Source organism: Panthera leo, chromosome B4, assembly GCF_018350215.1.
Source record: "Panthera leo isolate Ple1 chromosome B4, P.leo_Ple1_pat1.1, whole genome shotgun sequence".
NCBI classification, from domain to species: domain Eukaryota; kingdom Metazoa; phylum Chordata; class Mammalia; order Carnivora; family Felidae; genus Panthera; species Panthera leo.
In genome coordinates this window covers 95,853,805-95,869,738 of record NC_056685.1, presented here as the reverse complement: position 1 = coordinate 95,869,738, position 15,934 = coordinate 95,853,805, and the positions used below count along the sequence as shown (strand labels likewise).

At 39.9% G+C, this 15,934-nt stretch overlaps 1 protein-coding gene across 2 annotated transcripts in view; it reads right to left on the bottom strand.

Annotated features, from left to right (window-relative positions):
- The window catches only part of TPH2 (tryptophan hydroxylase 2), a 103,411-nt gene extending 91,145 nt beyond the window's left edge, over positions 1-12,266 (bottom strand). The window contains exons 1-5 of one of the 2 annotated variants that reach the window (XM_042944641.1): positions 12,161-12,266; positions 9,443-9,612; positions 6,734-6,917; positions 6,523-6,623; positions 1,495-1,562 (exon numbers count right to left, since the gene is read on the bottom strand). In XM_042944641.1, coding sequence (XP_042800575.1) covers positions 1,495-1,562; positions 6,523-6,623; positions 6,734-6,917; positions 9,443-9,612; positions 12,161-12,266 — 629 coding nt within the window. The remainder of the gene's footprint in view (positions 1-1,494; positions 1,563-6,522; positions 6,624-6,733; positions 6,918-9,442; positions 9,613-12,160) is intronic. The other variant, XM_042944642.1, reaches the window with a different exon arrangement.
- Positions 12,267-15,934: the final 3,668 nt, after the last annotated feature.

The following is a 15,934-nucleotide window of genomic DNA, read 5'->3' as shown; positions in this document are numbered from 1 at the left end:
TGGGATTAAGTCCCACATCAGGCTCCGCACTGAGTGAGGAGGCTGTTTGGGATTCTCTCTCTTTCCCTCTCTCCCACTCACTCTCTCTCTCAAAATAAATAAATAAACATTTTAAAAAATGGAGGAGACACATGTGGAAAAGCATGTGCCAAGTGGTTCTGGTTTTTAGGATCATAAACATGGTGGAGAAAGAACAAAAGGTGTCTGGGTCTTGGAAGGAGGAAGGGAAGAGCACTAAAGCAACAAAGGAAGTTATACATGAGCCAACAACTGATCCAATCATGGGTGTGATGTGGGGTCCTTTGTTTGACTTTGCTTTAAGCCCCTGTGTGTTATATTCCTTAACGAAAAAAAAAAAAAAAAGAGGAAAAGGGTAAAGCAAACACTGATACTCTCTAAAACACACAAAATGTCTGAAATTCTCACCAAGGAAAATTTGCCCCACAGACAGTCAAGCTTCTCAACTACTCACAAGTAAAATAAGAAAGAATCTCTCCTATCGGGTATGGATTTACATTTTGTTCTGAAGACAAGGTTCATGTAGCCGATCACACACCAAAGGAAAGGCAGCAGTGTGATGGTCTACGAGCTTTATTAATGTGAGCAGAATATCCTAACATCCACTCCATTTTCCTACACACGGCCTGCAGTCAACAGGTGACATCATTACTGGTCTCAAACATCCTGTCACTGCTACTTAGCACCATGCATTATGCATGGTCCTAACCCCAATCCTGAGGTTCTCCAACTTTATCCCCACCCTAATCTGGGATTAGGTAAGAAAGTCTTCCATAAGCCCTCCAATTTATAGCGAATTTCCCTTTCCATGTAAAGCAAACACATGTATTTTTTATTAACGCCGCTTACATGAACCCTTGTACCAATCCTGCTGAATCTTCTACTTTCACTGGGGAAACTGAACATTGAAGGAGATTACTGACAAGTCAAATCAAAAGTAAAATTAAAACACATTTTCCGGTGTGCCCGGGTGGCTCAGTTGGTTAAGTGTCCAAGTTCAACTTAGGTCATGATCTCATGGCTCGTAGGTTCAAGCCCTTCGTGGGGCTCTGTGCTGACAGCTCAGAGCCTGGAGCCTCCTTCCAGTTCTGTGTCTCCCTCTCTGTCTGCCCCCTCCCATTCACGCTCTGTCTCTGTCTCTCAAAAATACACATTAAAAAAATTTTTTAAACACATTTTCTAGACCCTACAGAGTATATAAAAACGGCACCTTGTCTTGGTAAAGCAGCAAAGACAATGGTGAAAATGTAGCACTTGGCCTGTGACCTGCAGGACTCATTATTTTACAATTATACCTGCATGTCAAACATCAGTGTTGGCATTGAAACCCTACAAAGTTGGTGAGTATTTAAAATGGCTTGTGCCTGCCATTTTAGCCAAGGTAAAGTGAAGACAAGACAGGTCTATTTAGCACAGTGTGTGTTTTCCCTAATTCACCAGCAACAAGTCACAGAAAAGAGTTGCACAGGTACTTACTATTTATAACCCATGGCCACATCCACAAAATACTTTCTTCTCTGTCGATAGACATTGTCCTTAAATCCCTTAAACAAAAAGAGATTAAGTTATTTAACAAAGTACCAAAAAGTAGCTGCAGAAGGCCTAAAAGAAAATCACTGGGGTGTTTCTTGAGTGTTCAATTCAAATGTAAATCCGATCCTTGGATGACCATCTTGATGACACAGGCAGAAGCGAATTGTGCTTACAGTAAAACCTCATTAAATTTGGGTTGTACTAATTTGGGATGCGCGGGAATTCAGGCTAAAGTGAATGACACCCTTTGGTGTTCAAGTATCATTTACATGTAATTGATGTTAATCACAAGTCAATCTTACCCTGTTCATTAAAACAGGTCCCTCTAACAGGTTACTCAGTAAGTTAACCTAAATGTAATTTTGTGTAAATAACCAATAAATGCACATTTATTAAAAATCCTATCATTCAGAATAATCACGGAATCCCCAAATCAGCATGAATTAAAGAGGTTTTGCTGTTTTTTTTAGGAGGATAGCCACACAATGCAAAATCGATCATAAGGGATTCATGCGCAGCATAGCAAGTTGGTTCCATTCCACGGTGACTTCCCGTGATGCTCTTTAGTCGTTAGCAACTGCAGGACTTTTATTCATCATCATGCACCTGGGAAATTAAACATCCTGTCTGCCACTGTTCTGTCAGGCTGACTACTACTGAGAGGAACCTCCTGGTTTACTCAAGAATCTCTCCTCTTGTCAACAGACTTTCCATTCTCCTTTCCTTCAGGTACTTTCAATCAATTCTTTCTGGGGCTGTTTCTTCAAACTGCTGGAAACCCAGAAGGAGTTGTTTCAATTTAACTTCTTACGTCTGCAACCCCTGCAACCTTAAAAGGTAGCCAGGAAGCAGTGACCACTCTGAGAATGGAGGCCAGGCAAGACGGGCCGCTGGGATCCCTGGCTCTGAGGGGAGAGCTGGGACAGGCCCACAAAGGCCTAGACTACCCCTGCTGTGGTTAGCATGCTTCTGCAAAGGTGGGCTGGTCAGAGGAACGTCAAACTCAGAGAAAATCATTCTGTTCTCTTGTATGGTTGGAGGAGAACTGGCCTTCAGGACTGTCTGCTGGGCTGAGGTAAAGAACTTCCACTGCCAACAGCCCTTCTCTCAGAAGAGCACTCCTAATAGCGGGACACAGAGAGAGTGAGATCACCCAAACACGCTGCAGAAATGAAGTACCCGCACCAGAGAAGCTGGTGCTGTCTTTCTTCTGCTATGAATTGGGAATTTTCAAACCAGTATTCACAGGCAGGCTTATGAAAACTTATAATGTGCACACGCAAAATGACGTGACCATAGCTACCACATTCACAAATGCGTCTGTGACCTGAAAATGGGTCTCCTGCTTTCGACGAGAAAGTAGAAGTTTCAACTCCCTAGTGATACCAAGCAGCCCAAGATGCTAAAACTGACGAGTTCCAAGCACCTTTATTACTCAAGAGGAAAGAAGGCCTGGCAAAGGGAAAAGAGTCACGTGAAAAGCACAGCACCTGTTCCCCAGCTCCTGCCAAACCAGACACCATCCTGCAAGCATCGTTGTCTGCTGGGCTTCCCAAAGATTCTCGACTGCCTCTCCTTGGCAAACACCTGCACCTTTTCCCAGGCATGCAAGAGAGTGATTTACTCATCATGCCTCATTAGCCTCGGATGGCAGTGGTTACGAAAACACCAGTGGTGATCCAGAGCTTCTAGGCTGGAGCTGTGGACTAGCAAAATAAAAGAGACCCCAGCTACACCAGTGATTACAGGGACAAAGAATTCCTTGGCCATCTATTCTGGACTGAAGGCAGGGATAAGTTACCAGATAAAATAGAGGGCACCCTTGTAATATTTGGAGCATACTCATACCAGGAAATTATTCCTCATTTACCTGAAATTCAAATTTAACTGGGCATCCTATATATTTATTTGTTAAAGCTGGCAACCCTAGTCCCCAGCGAATATCTGTCGCATACCCATCCTTCCTCTCTCCATTTAAATCAAGGAGAACTAAAGACCCAACCAGTACCCTAAAGAGCTCAGCCAAGTGTGCGTTGGCACTCAAGCAGCTCTCCCAAATCGTTCAACGCTGGTGAAATATTAGAATCCCCTGGGGAGCTTTAAATAATACTCCAGGGCGCCCAGGTGGCTCTGTCAGTTAAGCATCTGACTCTTGATTTCACCTCAGGTTATGATCTCATGGTTGGTGAGATCAAACCTCACCTTGGGCCCCATGCTCAGCCAGGAGCCTGCTTGGGATTCTCTGTCTCCCTCTCTCCTTCTGTCCCTCCCCTGCTCATGCACACATTCTCTCTCTCTCTGTCTCTCTGTTTCTCTGTCTCTCTCTCAAAATAAATAAACATTTAAAAGAAAAATAAATAAACAAATAATACTCCAAACCTAGATGCATTCCCAGAGGTTCTGATTTCAGCACTCTGAGGTGAGACTGGCCTCAGTAGTTTTTTAATTCTCCACAGATTATTTGAATGGAAAGCTAAGGTTGACAATTGTTGAGCTACAACATTCGTTCTCAAAACACTAGAGCTCATCAGGATCTCCTGCAAATCCTCTCAAATGCAGATTCTAGGGTCCATCTTGAAAGTTCTGATTCAGGGGGCTGAGCTCCAAGGAATTGCATTTTTAATAAGCACTTTATGGTGGGCCATGAATCACACTTTGAGAGACCCTCCCAGTCCAGATCCTTGCTACTCAAAGTGTAGCAGACCCCCAGTGAAAGCCTCAGCTGGGACCTCACCAGACACGTAGAATCCCAGAACTCCCATCTGCACTTTGGAAAGACCCTCCAGGTGATTTGTTTGTCCATTAAAGTTTGAGAGACACTGACCTAGATAGATATTTAACCCTTTCTAGGTAGCCTCAGCAACCTGACTCTCCCATCCCAGCTCCTTCCAAGCCAACCGAGAGCAAGAGTGCCATCCTAACACGATAATCCCTGTCTTGAAACTGAGATTACTCCCAGGCACCCAAAGTCCTTAGACAACGTTCTCCGTGCTCATCAAATAATAACCTACGAAAAACACCAATTTACCAATACCAGATTTTGCATAACGAACATTTGGCGTGCTTATAAAAGGAATACATGTGATTAAAAAAAAAAAAAATGACGAGTGAGATAGTAGATTGCTAAGTACTTGCAATTATTTCAACTGGCTGCACAGAAAATAAGAGAAGGTATCATAAAGTAGGTATAATTAGGAATAACAGAACAGAATTAAACACAGAAAAATTCACACTGAGTATCGGAATAAATTTTTTTTTCAAAGCAAGGTCAGTGGTTCCTGTGGTTGCTCCACTAACAAAGCTGACCCCTTTTCTCCAGGTCGAGTAATTTAAAAACTAGACTAAGGGGAACATTTGGAAATACGAGGTTAGCAAAAATTCATTTACTATCCAGGCACTGATCTGAATGATACAGCATTTCCATCCCTGGGATTGAGCATTTACTCTTGCCAAAATGCTTTCCAGTTGTTTTATTAAGTAGGCTTTTCAAACGCCCCTTGGAGGTCAATAAGAATTTTATTTCCACTTTTTACATAAAGAATTTGAGGTGCAAAAATAGAGGGACTCGCCCAAGGTCATCCTGCAAGTTAACAGCTGGTATCCGGAAAGTCCCATTACTGCTAAACTCTTAAATCAGGCGTCTGTGCTAATTCTGACTCTTCTGGAAGTGGGAAAGGGGAAGATAACAAATGGATGATTATTAAAGGCACTTTTGAGTGTTTTTCTAACATTTGGGAGCGTCACTCATGAGTTACTGTGAATTATTCTGAAATTTTAGACTGGCAAATGTAACACACCACATCTTTGGATAAATTCAGCTTCTTGAAAATAATGCAATTGAATTAGGTCTGTTTGACCATTACTTGAATGGTATATTATGAATTGGTTTGAACTGGTATATTGCGTGAAATGACTAATTCGATTGAAAATTTCCTTGTTTATTGAAGTTGTCATAGTTTCCTCTAAAGCAGTGGTTCTCAAACTTAGATGTGGGCTTGTTATAACAAACCCCCAGGTAATGTTGATGGGGCCGATCCTGGGACCACACTTGCAAAACCACTGCATACAGTATAGTCACACTGTCACATTTCTAGATTTCTTCCGTTTAAAATAAAGGAATAACTGTACACCATTACCCTCAGACTGCAAAGCCCTTCCATAAACATGACTGATCTGCTTGGGTTTCACTCTTTTATCTGCCCATTTTTCGACAAGGGGCACCAGGAAAAAAGTGCTTGTAACAAATGAGTACATTGCTTACTTCTCCCAGACTATTAACTATACTTCATTCTGACCATAAAGAAGTTCCAGGTCTCTTGTGTTAAATAAAAACTGATGTAAAGGGGGAGGTAGGAAATAATGGGAAATGCTTACCTACGTATCATATTTCTTTACAGGTGGCCATTTTTATTGGAATAGACGAGAGATAGTGGTAAATAGATTCAGAGTAGATGTGGGAAGAGATGTGTTTTCCATCACAACCTCATTCTAAAACCCTCTGCCCTTCCATTGAGACTGAAGCCCACCACATTACTCTGCTCCTAACTACCTCCAGTCAAGGAAAATAGCGAGGAGAATTTTATTCTCTCACTGAGCCCCATAATGCCTAGTCCTCCCTCATTTCTCAAAGGGGTGATCAATTTCAGTTCATCGTTTTTCCAAGGGTCACCATCTGCAAGTATATCTCAGGCTGTCTAATACTACAGAAATATTCTCCAAGGTTTTGAATCTCCTCCTCTCTCCAATCCTTTTAAGAACAAATGTTATGTGGAAATGCCATCCTTCTAATCTGCTTCCAGCCACCGCATATGTACAGGGAAGCTTTATCATTTGAAAGTCTGCTCTCCGTGATGGGGAATACATAATAAATTGCTCTACAATAAAGCGTCACAGCACACAACATGGCACACTGGCTGGCACATGCGTGGAGCTGGAAGAGCCTGCATGGAATGGATCTTACTGGACACTTACTGGGTGATCGGCGTCAAGCTCAGAACCATACATGAGAACTCTGTGAGAGCATTTGTCTAACTCAGAGATCTTCCGGGGGAACCAGGGAACATCCTCTAGCTCTGTTGGAAACACAGTGCGAGTTCAAAAATATTAGCTCACAGATTGCATTTTCCTCTTTGCAACATTTCTCAGATTGCTAAATCACCCAACAAGGAGAAGCTGGCCTTGCCTTCCTCCTCTGTCCAAATGTTCTCCGGCGGATTCAGCGTTACAATTGTACTTTGAAATTTCAGCAACTGAATGAGCTCGTTAAATTCCGTTTTGCCACACTCACAGTCCACAAAGATTTCAACCTCTGAACTTCTTCTCCGGGATTTCCTGGACTCGATATGAACCATGTTGACATGTTTCTCCTGTGGAAATGTAAGCAACATCTCTAAATTACCTTCAGGGCACAATAAAAGGGACGCCACAGGCTGTTCTTATTCAACTCTTAAGAACAGGTGCTAAGTGCCCACAGAGGAGGAAAAGACCAACTCCTTGCTCTCTGGTTGACTAAAACATGGAAATGTTTCCAACCACTACCTCTGTTAATGGAAATAAACACTATATAGTTTTTCCCATCTTATTTTTTAAAAAAGAGGGCATAAAAGAGCATACACAGGGCCCTATAAAATGTATTATAATTATGAATATCATTGTTTTCTTGAACAGCCCACATCCCGCTGGGGGGTGTAGGAGGGGAGAAATTAGTTTATATCATCATATGATCCCCAAATTTATATTTTTATTTTCGTATGTTTCAAAAAAAAAAAAACCATAACTAACCTCGAATCCCTGATTTTATAACAGTATAAGTTTTCCTCATAAGTTAAAGTTTAAAACACAATAATCTTTGAAAAAATAAGTACATGGTACAAATGGCAGGCAAATGAGGCAGACATTGGCAGGTGGTATGAAAACGACTGATAGTTGGGAGACACAAGCCAAAGTGTAACCCACATTGTAGAAAAAGAAAAGGAAGAAAAGCAGCCAAGAAAGTATCTCTACAGGCAAAAACAAAAACAAAAACAAAAACAAAACAACAACCAAAAAACACACCTAAATGGGACCATTTATCAACTATTCTGTTTCAGCAACCTCCAGACTAGTTTCATGCAAGGATACATCATTGCAAACCTCACCCTGTGACGGATTTCAGGGGTAAAGTTCTCCTTCCAATAAGGTGTTCAAGGGAGGGCAGCAATTTAATAATTTATTTATCAGGTTGAAATTTGCCCAGCGATGCTGTCCACCCTTCCCCTGAGTTAACTGAAGACTAAGTTCTCCTCTCCGCCCTACCCTGCCCTTAAATAAGCCAAAACCTCCCTATCACACCAGATGGTATATTGCAATTATCAATTCACATTTCCTCATACAATCCTGGATGGTCTCAGAATTTTCAGCACGGGAGCAGGATAGGTGGTTTCCAGTACAGAGTAAGATCGAATCAAACAGATCCTCCCCTGTATAAAGAAAGTAGTCCTGTGACCAGGAAACTAGATACTCTATTTCTGTTTTTATTAACCTTTACAATAACGCCACATTTTCTAAATCGGCTGATAATAAAGGTAAGACTAATATTAAGGTCAAGAGTCTTCACACACATGCTGTGTCACTTTGGGCTCTTAATGTCCATTGGTTGAAGCAGAGTAGGTATTTTTAGACAAGGGAACTGGGGTTTGGATGGGTTAAATGGTTTAGCTCTGACCCCATGACTAGCTGATGGCCTAGTGAAAACTCTGGGCTGCTAACTCCTTCTCCAGGGAGTCTGGCCTGCCTTTGGGCACTGAATGGCAACGGCCCTGGATGATACAATTATGTGTAAAATATTTCCCCAGATTTCCATTACCACTGTTAATGGGGCCTGATCCTTTCTTCCAGGTCAAGAGAGAACAAGGAAATATTTGCCAAATGAGGCTGCTAATTCCCCCTCTATGGTCATCAAAGAGACCTTACAATAAAGGCATCCTATCTGTACACTTTGACAAAGCCCTTTCACTCATATTAGTGTATCACAACAACCTTGTTTGGTAGGAATGATTACCGCTACTTTACAAATGAAGAACTTGAAGCTAGGAAGCAGCTAGTGATTAGCCAAACCAGGAGAACACAAGTCTGAATTCTCTGACTGCAATTCCAATCACCTTTCCACTGCACCGACAGGCCCTAGGCACCATACAGAGCTGGGCTCCCTATCTTGCAGCCCAAATCAGCAGCCAGTGCCCCCAAACCAGATGCATTTGTAAGGGACAATGCTTGCTGAAGAGTAAGGTAGCCATCAGGTTTCCAGAGGGCAACAGTGTTTCTGGGCTTTTCTAACCTCCCCCTCAACCAGGCTCTTTCTTGAGGGTTCAAGTCACCAAATTGGACCTGGAAAAAAAGCTACTACATTTCTATAAAATAGAGCTAGCCCTAGCTTATATATGGGGAGATTGACTCATCTTTCCAAAAGACGTTAAATTCATGAAACAATGAGGCATAGGAAACTACCAAGTGCCTCTCCTTATGTATCTCATTTTAGGCAATAAATGTGCTCATAGAACATGCACACAACTCAAATGTTAACAAATCAAATAAGGCTGCAGGCTCTTGATATTTAAAGATAGCCTGTTGGCTCCTCTTGCATTTGCTTTTTCAGGTGTGAGACTCCCATTTTTAATTACTGACTTTCCTATGACTATAGTCTGAGGAATTTCTAAGAGGCTAACTCAGAATTAATAAAACATAGGTGATGCAAATCTGCTCATTTCATTGTTTGGCAGACACACTTCCCTTGTAAAGCTTCATGAAATTTGGTTTCTTTGAAATGGATTCAGTGATGTTTCACAGCAGAGGACAGGTTTGTAATGGGGCACATGGTCACTTTTAAAGTTATGTAATGATGTTTTAGATTTACCTGAAAGAGTTTCAACGCTTTTACCAATCCTCCAACTTCATTTTTCAACGAGAAGACAACAGCCGTCTTGCCACTTTCGGGACCAGTTTCACTTTTGCTGTTCCCCTTGCTGCTTTTTTTATCATCATTTTTGCCAGAGTTAGCTTTATTTAACTTCAAGAAGGTAGAAATACACACACATACACATACACATACACATACACATACACATACACATACACACACACAAATATTGATTAGGATTCCAGAGTTCCCCTAACTAGAGTTTTTGTCAGATATTCCATTCATATGCCAGAAACTTCAGCAATCCTATACACTCAAAGAGAAGCTACCACAGAACTCATAACTTTTGATCATAAATACTGATCCAATGTATTCTGGGACACTATTTTCCAAGTGCTCTAAGATACCCCTCAGTGGTTGAAATCTGATCCAGGGGGGTCAGATTTGGTTCACTTTATTTAATAGTAACAAAAATCTGACCATCATAAAGTCTCATATATAAATAATTCCTGCTTTTCTTTCTAGGTTTATTTTACAGCATGAAATTTGGTCTGTTAGCCTACTTGCATAATATGGAAACTCTAGTAATTAGTAAATAAAACAAAAATTAAGACCAAACATTTTTCACAACAATAATTTTAGTTTAAATTAAATCTTCAAAATAAACTACCCATTTCATTCTGAAATATGTCAGGACACGCACTGAAATTGATAACCTTACTTTCTGCAATTAGATCCACATTGTCAATGTGAATCTATATCTGCACAAGTTCAACACAGAGGAGCATATTCAATTAAGGCCATCTGTGTTAGCGATAATATCTGAAAAGTGGCTGTTACAATCCAGCCACAAATAAAAGAAAAAAGGGAAGGGGAGGGAGGAAGGGAAAAAGAAAGAGACAAAGAGAGAAAGGAGGGAAGGAAGGAAGGAAGGAAGGAAGGAAGGAAGGAAGGAAGGAAAACTAGCTAATCATTAGAAGCAAAGAGTAAAATCTGAGAAACTGAACATGATTAACACTTCATTAGCCATTCAAGATATTGTAACACAGGACTAAGTGATGACTATTAGCCCTATTGGTTAAAGACAAAAAATGGCAGATTTCAGAAACTTGGATGGATCACATTGTCAGAAATACAGAATAAAAAAGCTGGGAACTTTCACGTAAAAGACAACGTGAAGTTAGGTTGTACTTTTTTGTGTTCTTTATACGCAAACGAAGACTTGAGCAAACAGAGATGTTTCTCCCTGGCAAGTAGTAAGTTGGTACAATCAGACCAGTCTCAGGAAACTGAGTTTCTCACGTAACTGAGAAAAGTACATTTGATATGTACCCAGTGAACAGGGACTTGTCACTCTCTTTCTCTGATTTCCCTACCAGCTTTATTTTTACATGTTTCACATTTTCACATTGCCTCACTCACCAGATTTTTATATCATGGAAATGAATATTTTATTATATGACTTGAAAGAGAAAAAGTTCATGCAGACATTGGCATTTGACAGTATGTTTAGTCATTAAAGGCTCAAATGCCACAGCACTCTCACTCAACATCTGCCTTATCCTCACCACATAACGTTAACACAGATCTTACCTATTTAAGTAGAATTTTTTATACAAAAGGGTCATACATTAACCATAACTCTGAGTTCTTTGTTTTCCTTCTAGCAGTTCATTATGACTTCAAAATTCCTCAGTGTAATATCTCATCCAAATATTCATGATATTTAGATGTTAAAAAATCTATTTACATTTTTGGTCTCCTTTCTGCAAATTGATTTAAATAGTTCTATAAAACTTACCCCGATTACTTTTCAACACTTTTACCACTAATAATGCATTGTACAATACAACCTTCTGGCACATGTTTGGAGCTACAACGTTGGAACAGAACTTTCTATGACACAGACTGAATTGTAATTGGTTTGATGAACTCTGAGGTTATAATAATGAAATCGTATTTAATATTTTAAATCACTAGGAATCTGAATAGATTTTTCTGTTCATTGTCTTTTTTATTAAATCACATGACTATTAACTCAAATCAGGATCTAAAATCCCACAAAATGTTTCCTTTTTTATTCTGTTAGTATTTCAATACAAAAACTATCTTAAATACTGAAGCAAGTGGTATATTGCTTTCATTACTCCGTCAATTAAAATGGGGGGGGGGGGGGGAATGGGGTAATGAGGAAAGCAGGAAAACCTTTGAAAGGAACCAGACTTTCTTTTATTCCAATAATCAGCACCTATAGGCAAGAATAGAAAACATTACTTCTGTATTTAAAAAAAAACAAGCTTTGTAGATGGTTAGAGGTATAGGAGACACAATAATCTTGCGGGAATCACAGAAATCTATTTAATTTCTTCTCTCTGTTCCTACTCATAATAAATGGCCTTTCAAAATTCTACACACTCTGTTTAGTTGTAGATATAAGACATTGGTTCCTACAACCTCTTGTTCCTGATGTTCAGGAACTTCTTTACTTTCTACTTATAAACTTTGAGGAAAGGAAGTTGAGAACATAGCGATCAATATACCCACTTTATGGAGAAGAAAGACTGAAGGCAGACAGCAGGCAAGCAGGGTATACAGATGATAGAGGAACAAGTTGAGGCGTGTGTGCTTGGTCTATATCAGGTGTCCCTATGGCAAGGATAAAACGATGGCTACCCTAGAAAACACTCGTCTAGAGTGCCAGCTACTCAGTACTCACTGTTAAGCTGCCAAGTATCTGATGCTCTTCAGGCACTGCTGAATCCAGAGAAAACCCTCTCCTTGCCCAGTATTTACTGGAAAACATCATCATTGCCGGCTGCATGGATCCCGATGTAATTTTCTTTCTCTGCAGCAGGGGGGACTAGAGGGGCAGTTAGCAGCGCTGGCGGAGACAGAGCGGAAGGGGAGTAAGATAGACGACTGCTCCAGGCTCTGTCCAAAACCCTGGTGCTGACGAAAGAGCAATGAGAATCGTCCCCTCCCCAGGCTCCTTTATATGAGTGACTGGGGACTGATGGAAGGCTGATTAGAAAGAAACTCATTTCTGGCTGCCGATGGCCACGATCAGATTACAGACCTGAAGGCTGGGGTTATCTGTGCTCCTGTCGCGGTTTGTTTCATAGGTCGAACAGTCGTTTGGGTGTGGGTGGTGGAGAACAATACATAATGGGGATGTTATTTGTAAAAGAAAACATCTGTCCCCTGAGGTTAGCTCTCATCTCTCAAACCTGTTACTGGCAAGCTAACCTCAGACTTTAGGTGACTATGAGTTCAAAGGTTTTGGGCTTTCTTTCCAAAAGGAAAAAAATTTTTTTAGAAAGATCAGCACTGTTGAATCCTTAAGCCATTTTATTTTGTGTTAAGTGTTTTCTGATCTGATGTGTTACAACTGTATGTGTGTGATGGCTTTCATAAAAGGCACTGCTTCCCAATCCTATGATGCCGCTGTGTGGTGATATTCAGGCAATTGTATTGTAAAGGATATGTAAGGCTTTGATTTAGCCACATATGTGGTTGAGACACTAACCCTAGAATCTTCTCCACTTTGTGAGAAGGAAAAGGAAAATAAATGCCTATATATCAGTCATTCCTTTGATGCTATTGACGGTTTCTGAATTTTTCCTCTCCACTTGTAACTAGATCAAATCCAACAATTTGAAATGTATAGATCAATTGAAGTACTTACTATTCAAACTTTAGTAAGTGATAATCACCATGTCACAGGAAAATATTATCAATCTCCTAAAGGCTGGAAGACTCTTCACCAGATATGCTTATTTGACTGCAAAACTAAAAAAAACCTGGGGCTGGTGCTGCTTCTCTGTACAGAAAACAAGATGAAAAATGTTCAAAACAGAAATGGATGAACTAGTATTAACTGGATATTAATTGTTTCTGGAATCTTCAGGGAACATAATTATTATCTGACCTAATTTTGGAAATATTATTTGGCATGAATTTCCTCCAAAAATCAGCTCTCATAAACTGATAGGAAGATGAAGTTTGTTTTTTTAAAGATTTCATTTTTGAATAATCTCTACACTCAACATGTACTTACAACTCCGAGAGCAAGAGTCATATGCTCTATGGACTGAACCAACCAGGCAGCCCCAGTAAGATGAAGTTTAAATACATTCATCGAGGTTTAGAATATAGGATTTTAAGATTTTCCAACACTGTCCTAAAACATTTCAGTAAAATCATGCTACTTCTTACTATTAAAAATATAAAATACATTGATTGAAGTAATGATAATAACAATAGCTAATATAGGTGAGTGCTTAGCATTTTCCAATTTCTATTCCAAGAATTTTTTTAGGTAAAAACATGTTTGATCATCGCAACAACACTAGCAAGGCAGTAACTATTATTTCCATTTTATATAGGCAGAAACTGAGGCACAGAGAATTTAGGTAACTTGCCAAAATGTTCATACAATTAAAGAATGGCTGAGGCAGGATTTAAATTCAGGCAGTCTGCCTCCAAAATCCATGCTCTCAACTATTACATTATACAGCCTCTTAGGTATTCCACACGAGGAAACCTAAGTAGGCTCAAGAGACCACACATACATAATTTCAGCTAGAACAGGGTTTGGGATGATGTGTAATTCAACAAAACTTCGTTACGCAGACACTTTCTGTTAGGCATTGAAACTGAGTTCTGGCGATGCAAAGATGAATGAGATACAGTGCCTACCCTCAAGCAAATCACACATGAGCTGCAAGAAGCACACATGAAAATAAATAAGTGAAACAAATATATTGACTTATGAACAGAAGACATTAGGAGCACAAGAGACAGGGTGCTCAATGCTACCTTAGGAGAGTCGGGAGAGGCGCCTAGGAGGCATTGCCTGGGCTGAATATTTATTTATTTATGTATGTATGTATGTATTTATTTATTTATTTTTAATATATGAAATTTATTGTCAAATTGATTTCCATACAACACCCAAAAGATGCCCTCTTCAATGCCCATCACCTACCCTACCCTTCCTCCCACCCCTCCATCAACCCTCAGTTTGTTCTCAGTTTTTAAGAGTCTCTTATGCTTTGGCTCTCTCCCACTCTAACCTCTTTTTTTTCTTTTTCCTTCCCCTCCCCCATGGGTTTCTGTTAAGTTTCTCAGGATCCACATAAGAGTGAAACCATATGGTATCTGTCTTTCTCTGTATGGCTTATTTCACTTAGCATCACACTCTCCAGTTCCATCCATGTTGCTACAAAAGGCCATATTTCATTCTTTCTCATTGCCACGTAGTATTCCATTGTGTATATAAACCACAATTTCTTTATCCATTCATCAGCTGATGGACATTTAGGCTTTTTCCACAATTTGGCTATTGTTGAGAGTGCTGCTATAAACATCGGGGTACAAGTTGGGCTGAATATTTAAAAGTGAGTTTGTTCTGGGTGTCTACGCTAGAGAAATTAAAGTTTGTATTCAAACAAAAACCTTTACAGAGGTTCTGAAAACAGCCCAAATGTCCTTTGGTGGGTGAATGGATACATAAACTGTGGGACATTCATAAAATGGAATACTTGTTAGCAATAAAAAAGGAACATAACTATTAATATACACAAACTGAATGAATCTGAAAGGCATTATGCCGAGTGGAAGAAGTCAGGCTTGAAAGACCGTGTATATTTATATGACGTTCATAAAAAGATAAAATTGTAGTGGGGGAGAACTCATCAGTGGTTGCCAGAGTTTATGTGTGGGGGAGGGTGTGACTCCAAAGGGATAGCAAGAGGGAGTTCGAGGGGGAATATTTTATATCCTCATTACAGTGTTGGCTACACTAATCTCTCCATGTCAAAATTCAAACTGCACAAGTTGATTTTACTATACGCTAATTTAAAAATAAAATTTTAAAAGCTTCAAAAAAAGTGTTTGTGTTTGTTAATCAGAATGGAATAGGAGCTAGAAAGCAAGCTATTCACAATGAGATACCACCTCACACCAGTCAGAATGGCTAAACTTAACTCAGGCAACAACAGATGTTGGTGAGGGTGCGGAGAAAGAGGATCTCTTTTGCACTGCTGGTGGGAATGCAAACTGGTGCGACTGCTCTGGAAAACAGTAGGGAGGTTCCTCAAAAAATTAAAAATAGAACTACTCTATGGTCCAGGAATTGCACCACTAGGTGTTTACCCAAAAGATACAAAAATGCTGATTTGAAGGGGCACATGCACCCCAATAGTTATAGCAGCACTATTGACAATAGCCAAATTATGGAAAGAGACCAAATGTCCACCTACTGATGAATGGATAAAGAAAATGTGGTATGTATATACAATGGAATATTACTTGGTGATCAAAAAGAATGAAACCTTGCCATTTGCAATAATGTGGATGGAACTAGAGTGTATTACACTAAACGAAATAAGTCAGCCAGAGAAAGATAAATATCATATGATTTCACTCATGTGGAATTTAAGAAACACAACAGATGAGCATAGGGGAAAGGAAGGAAAAATAAGATAA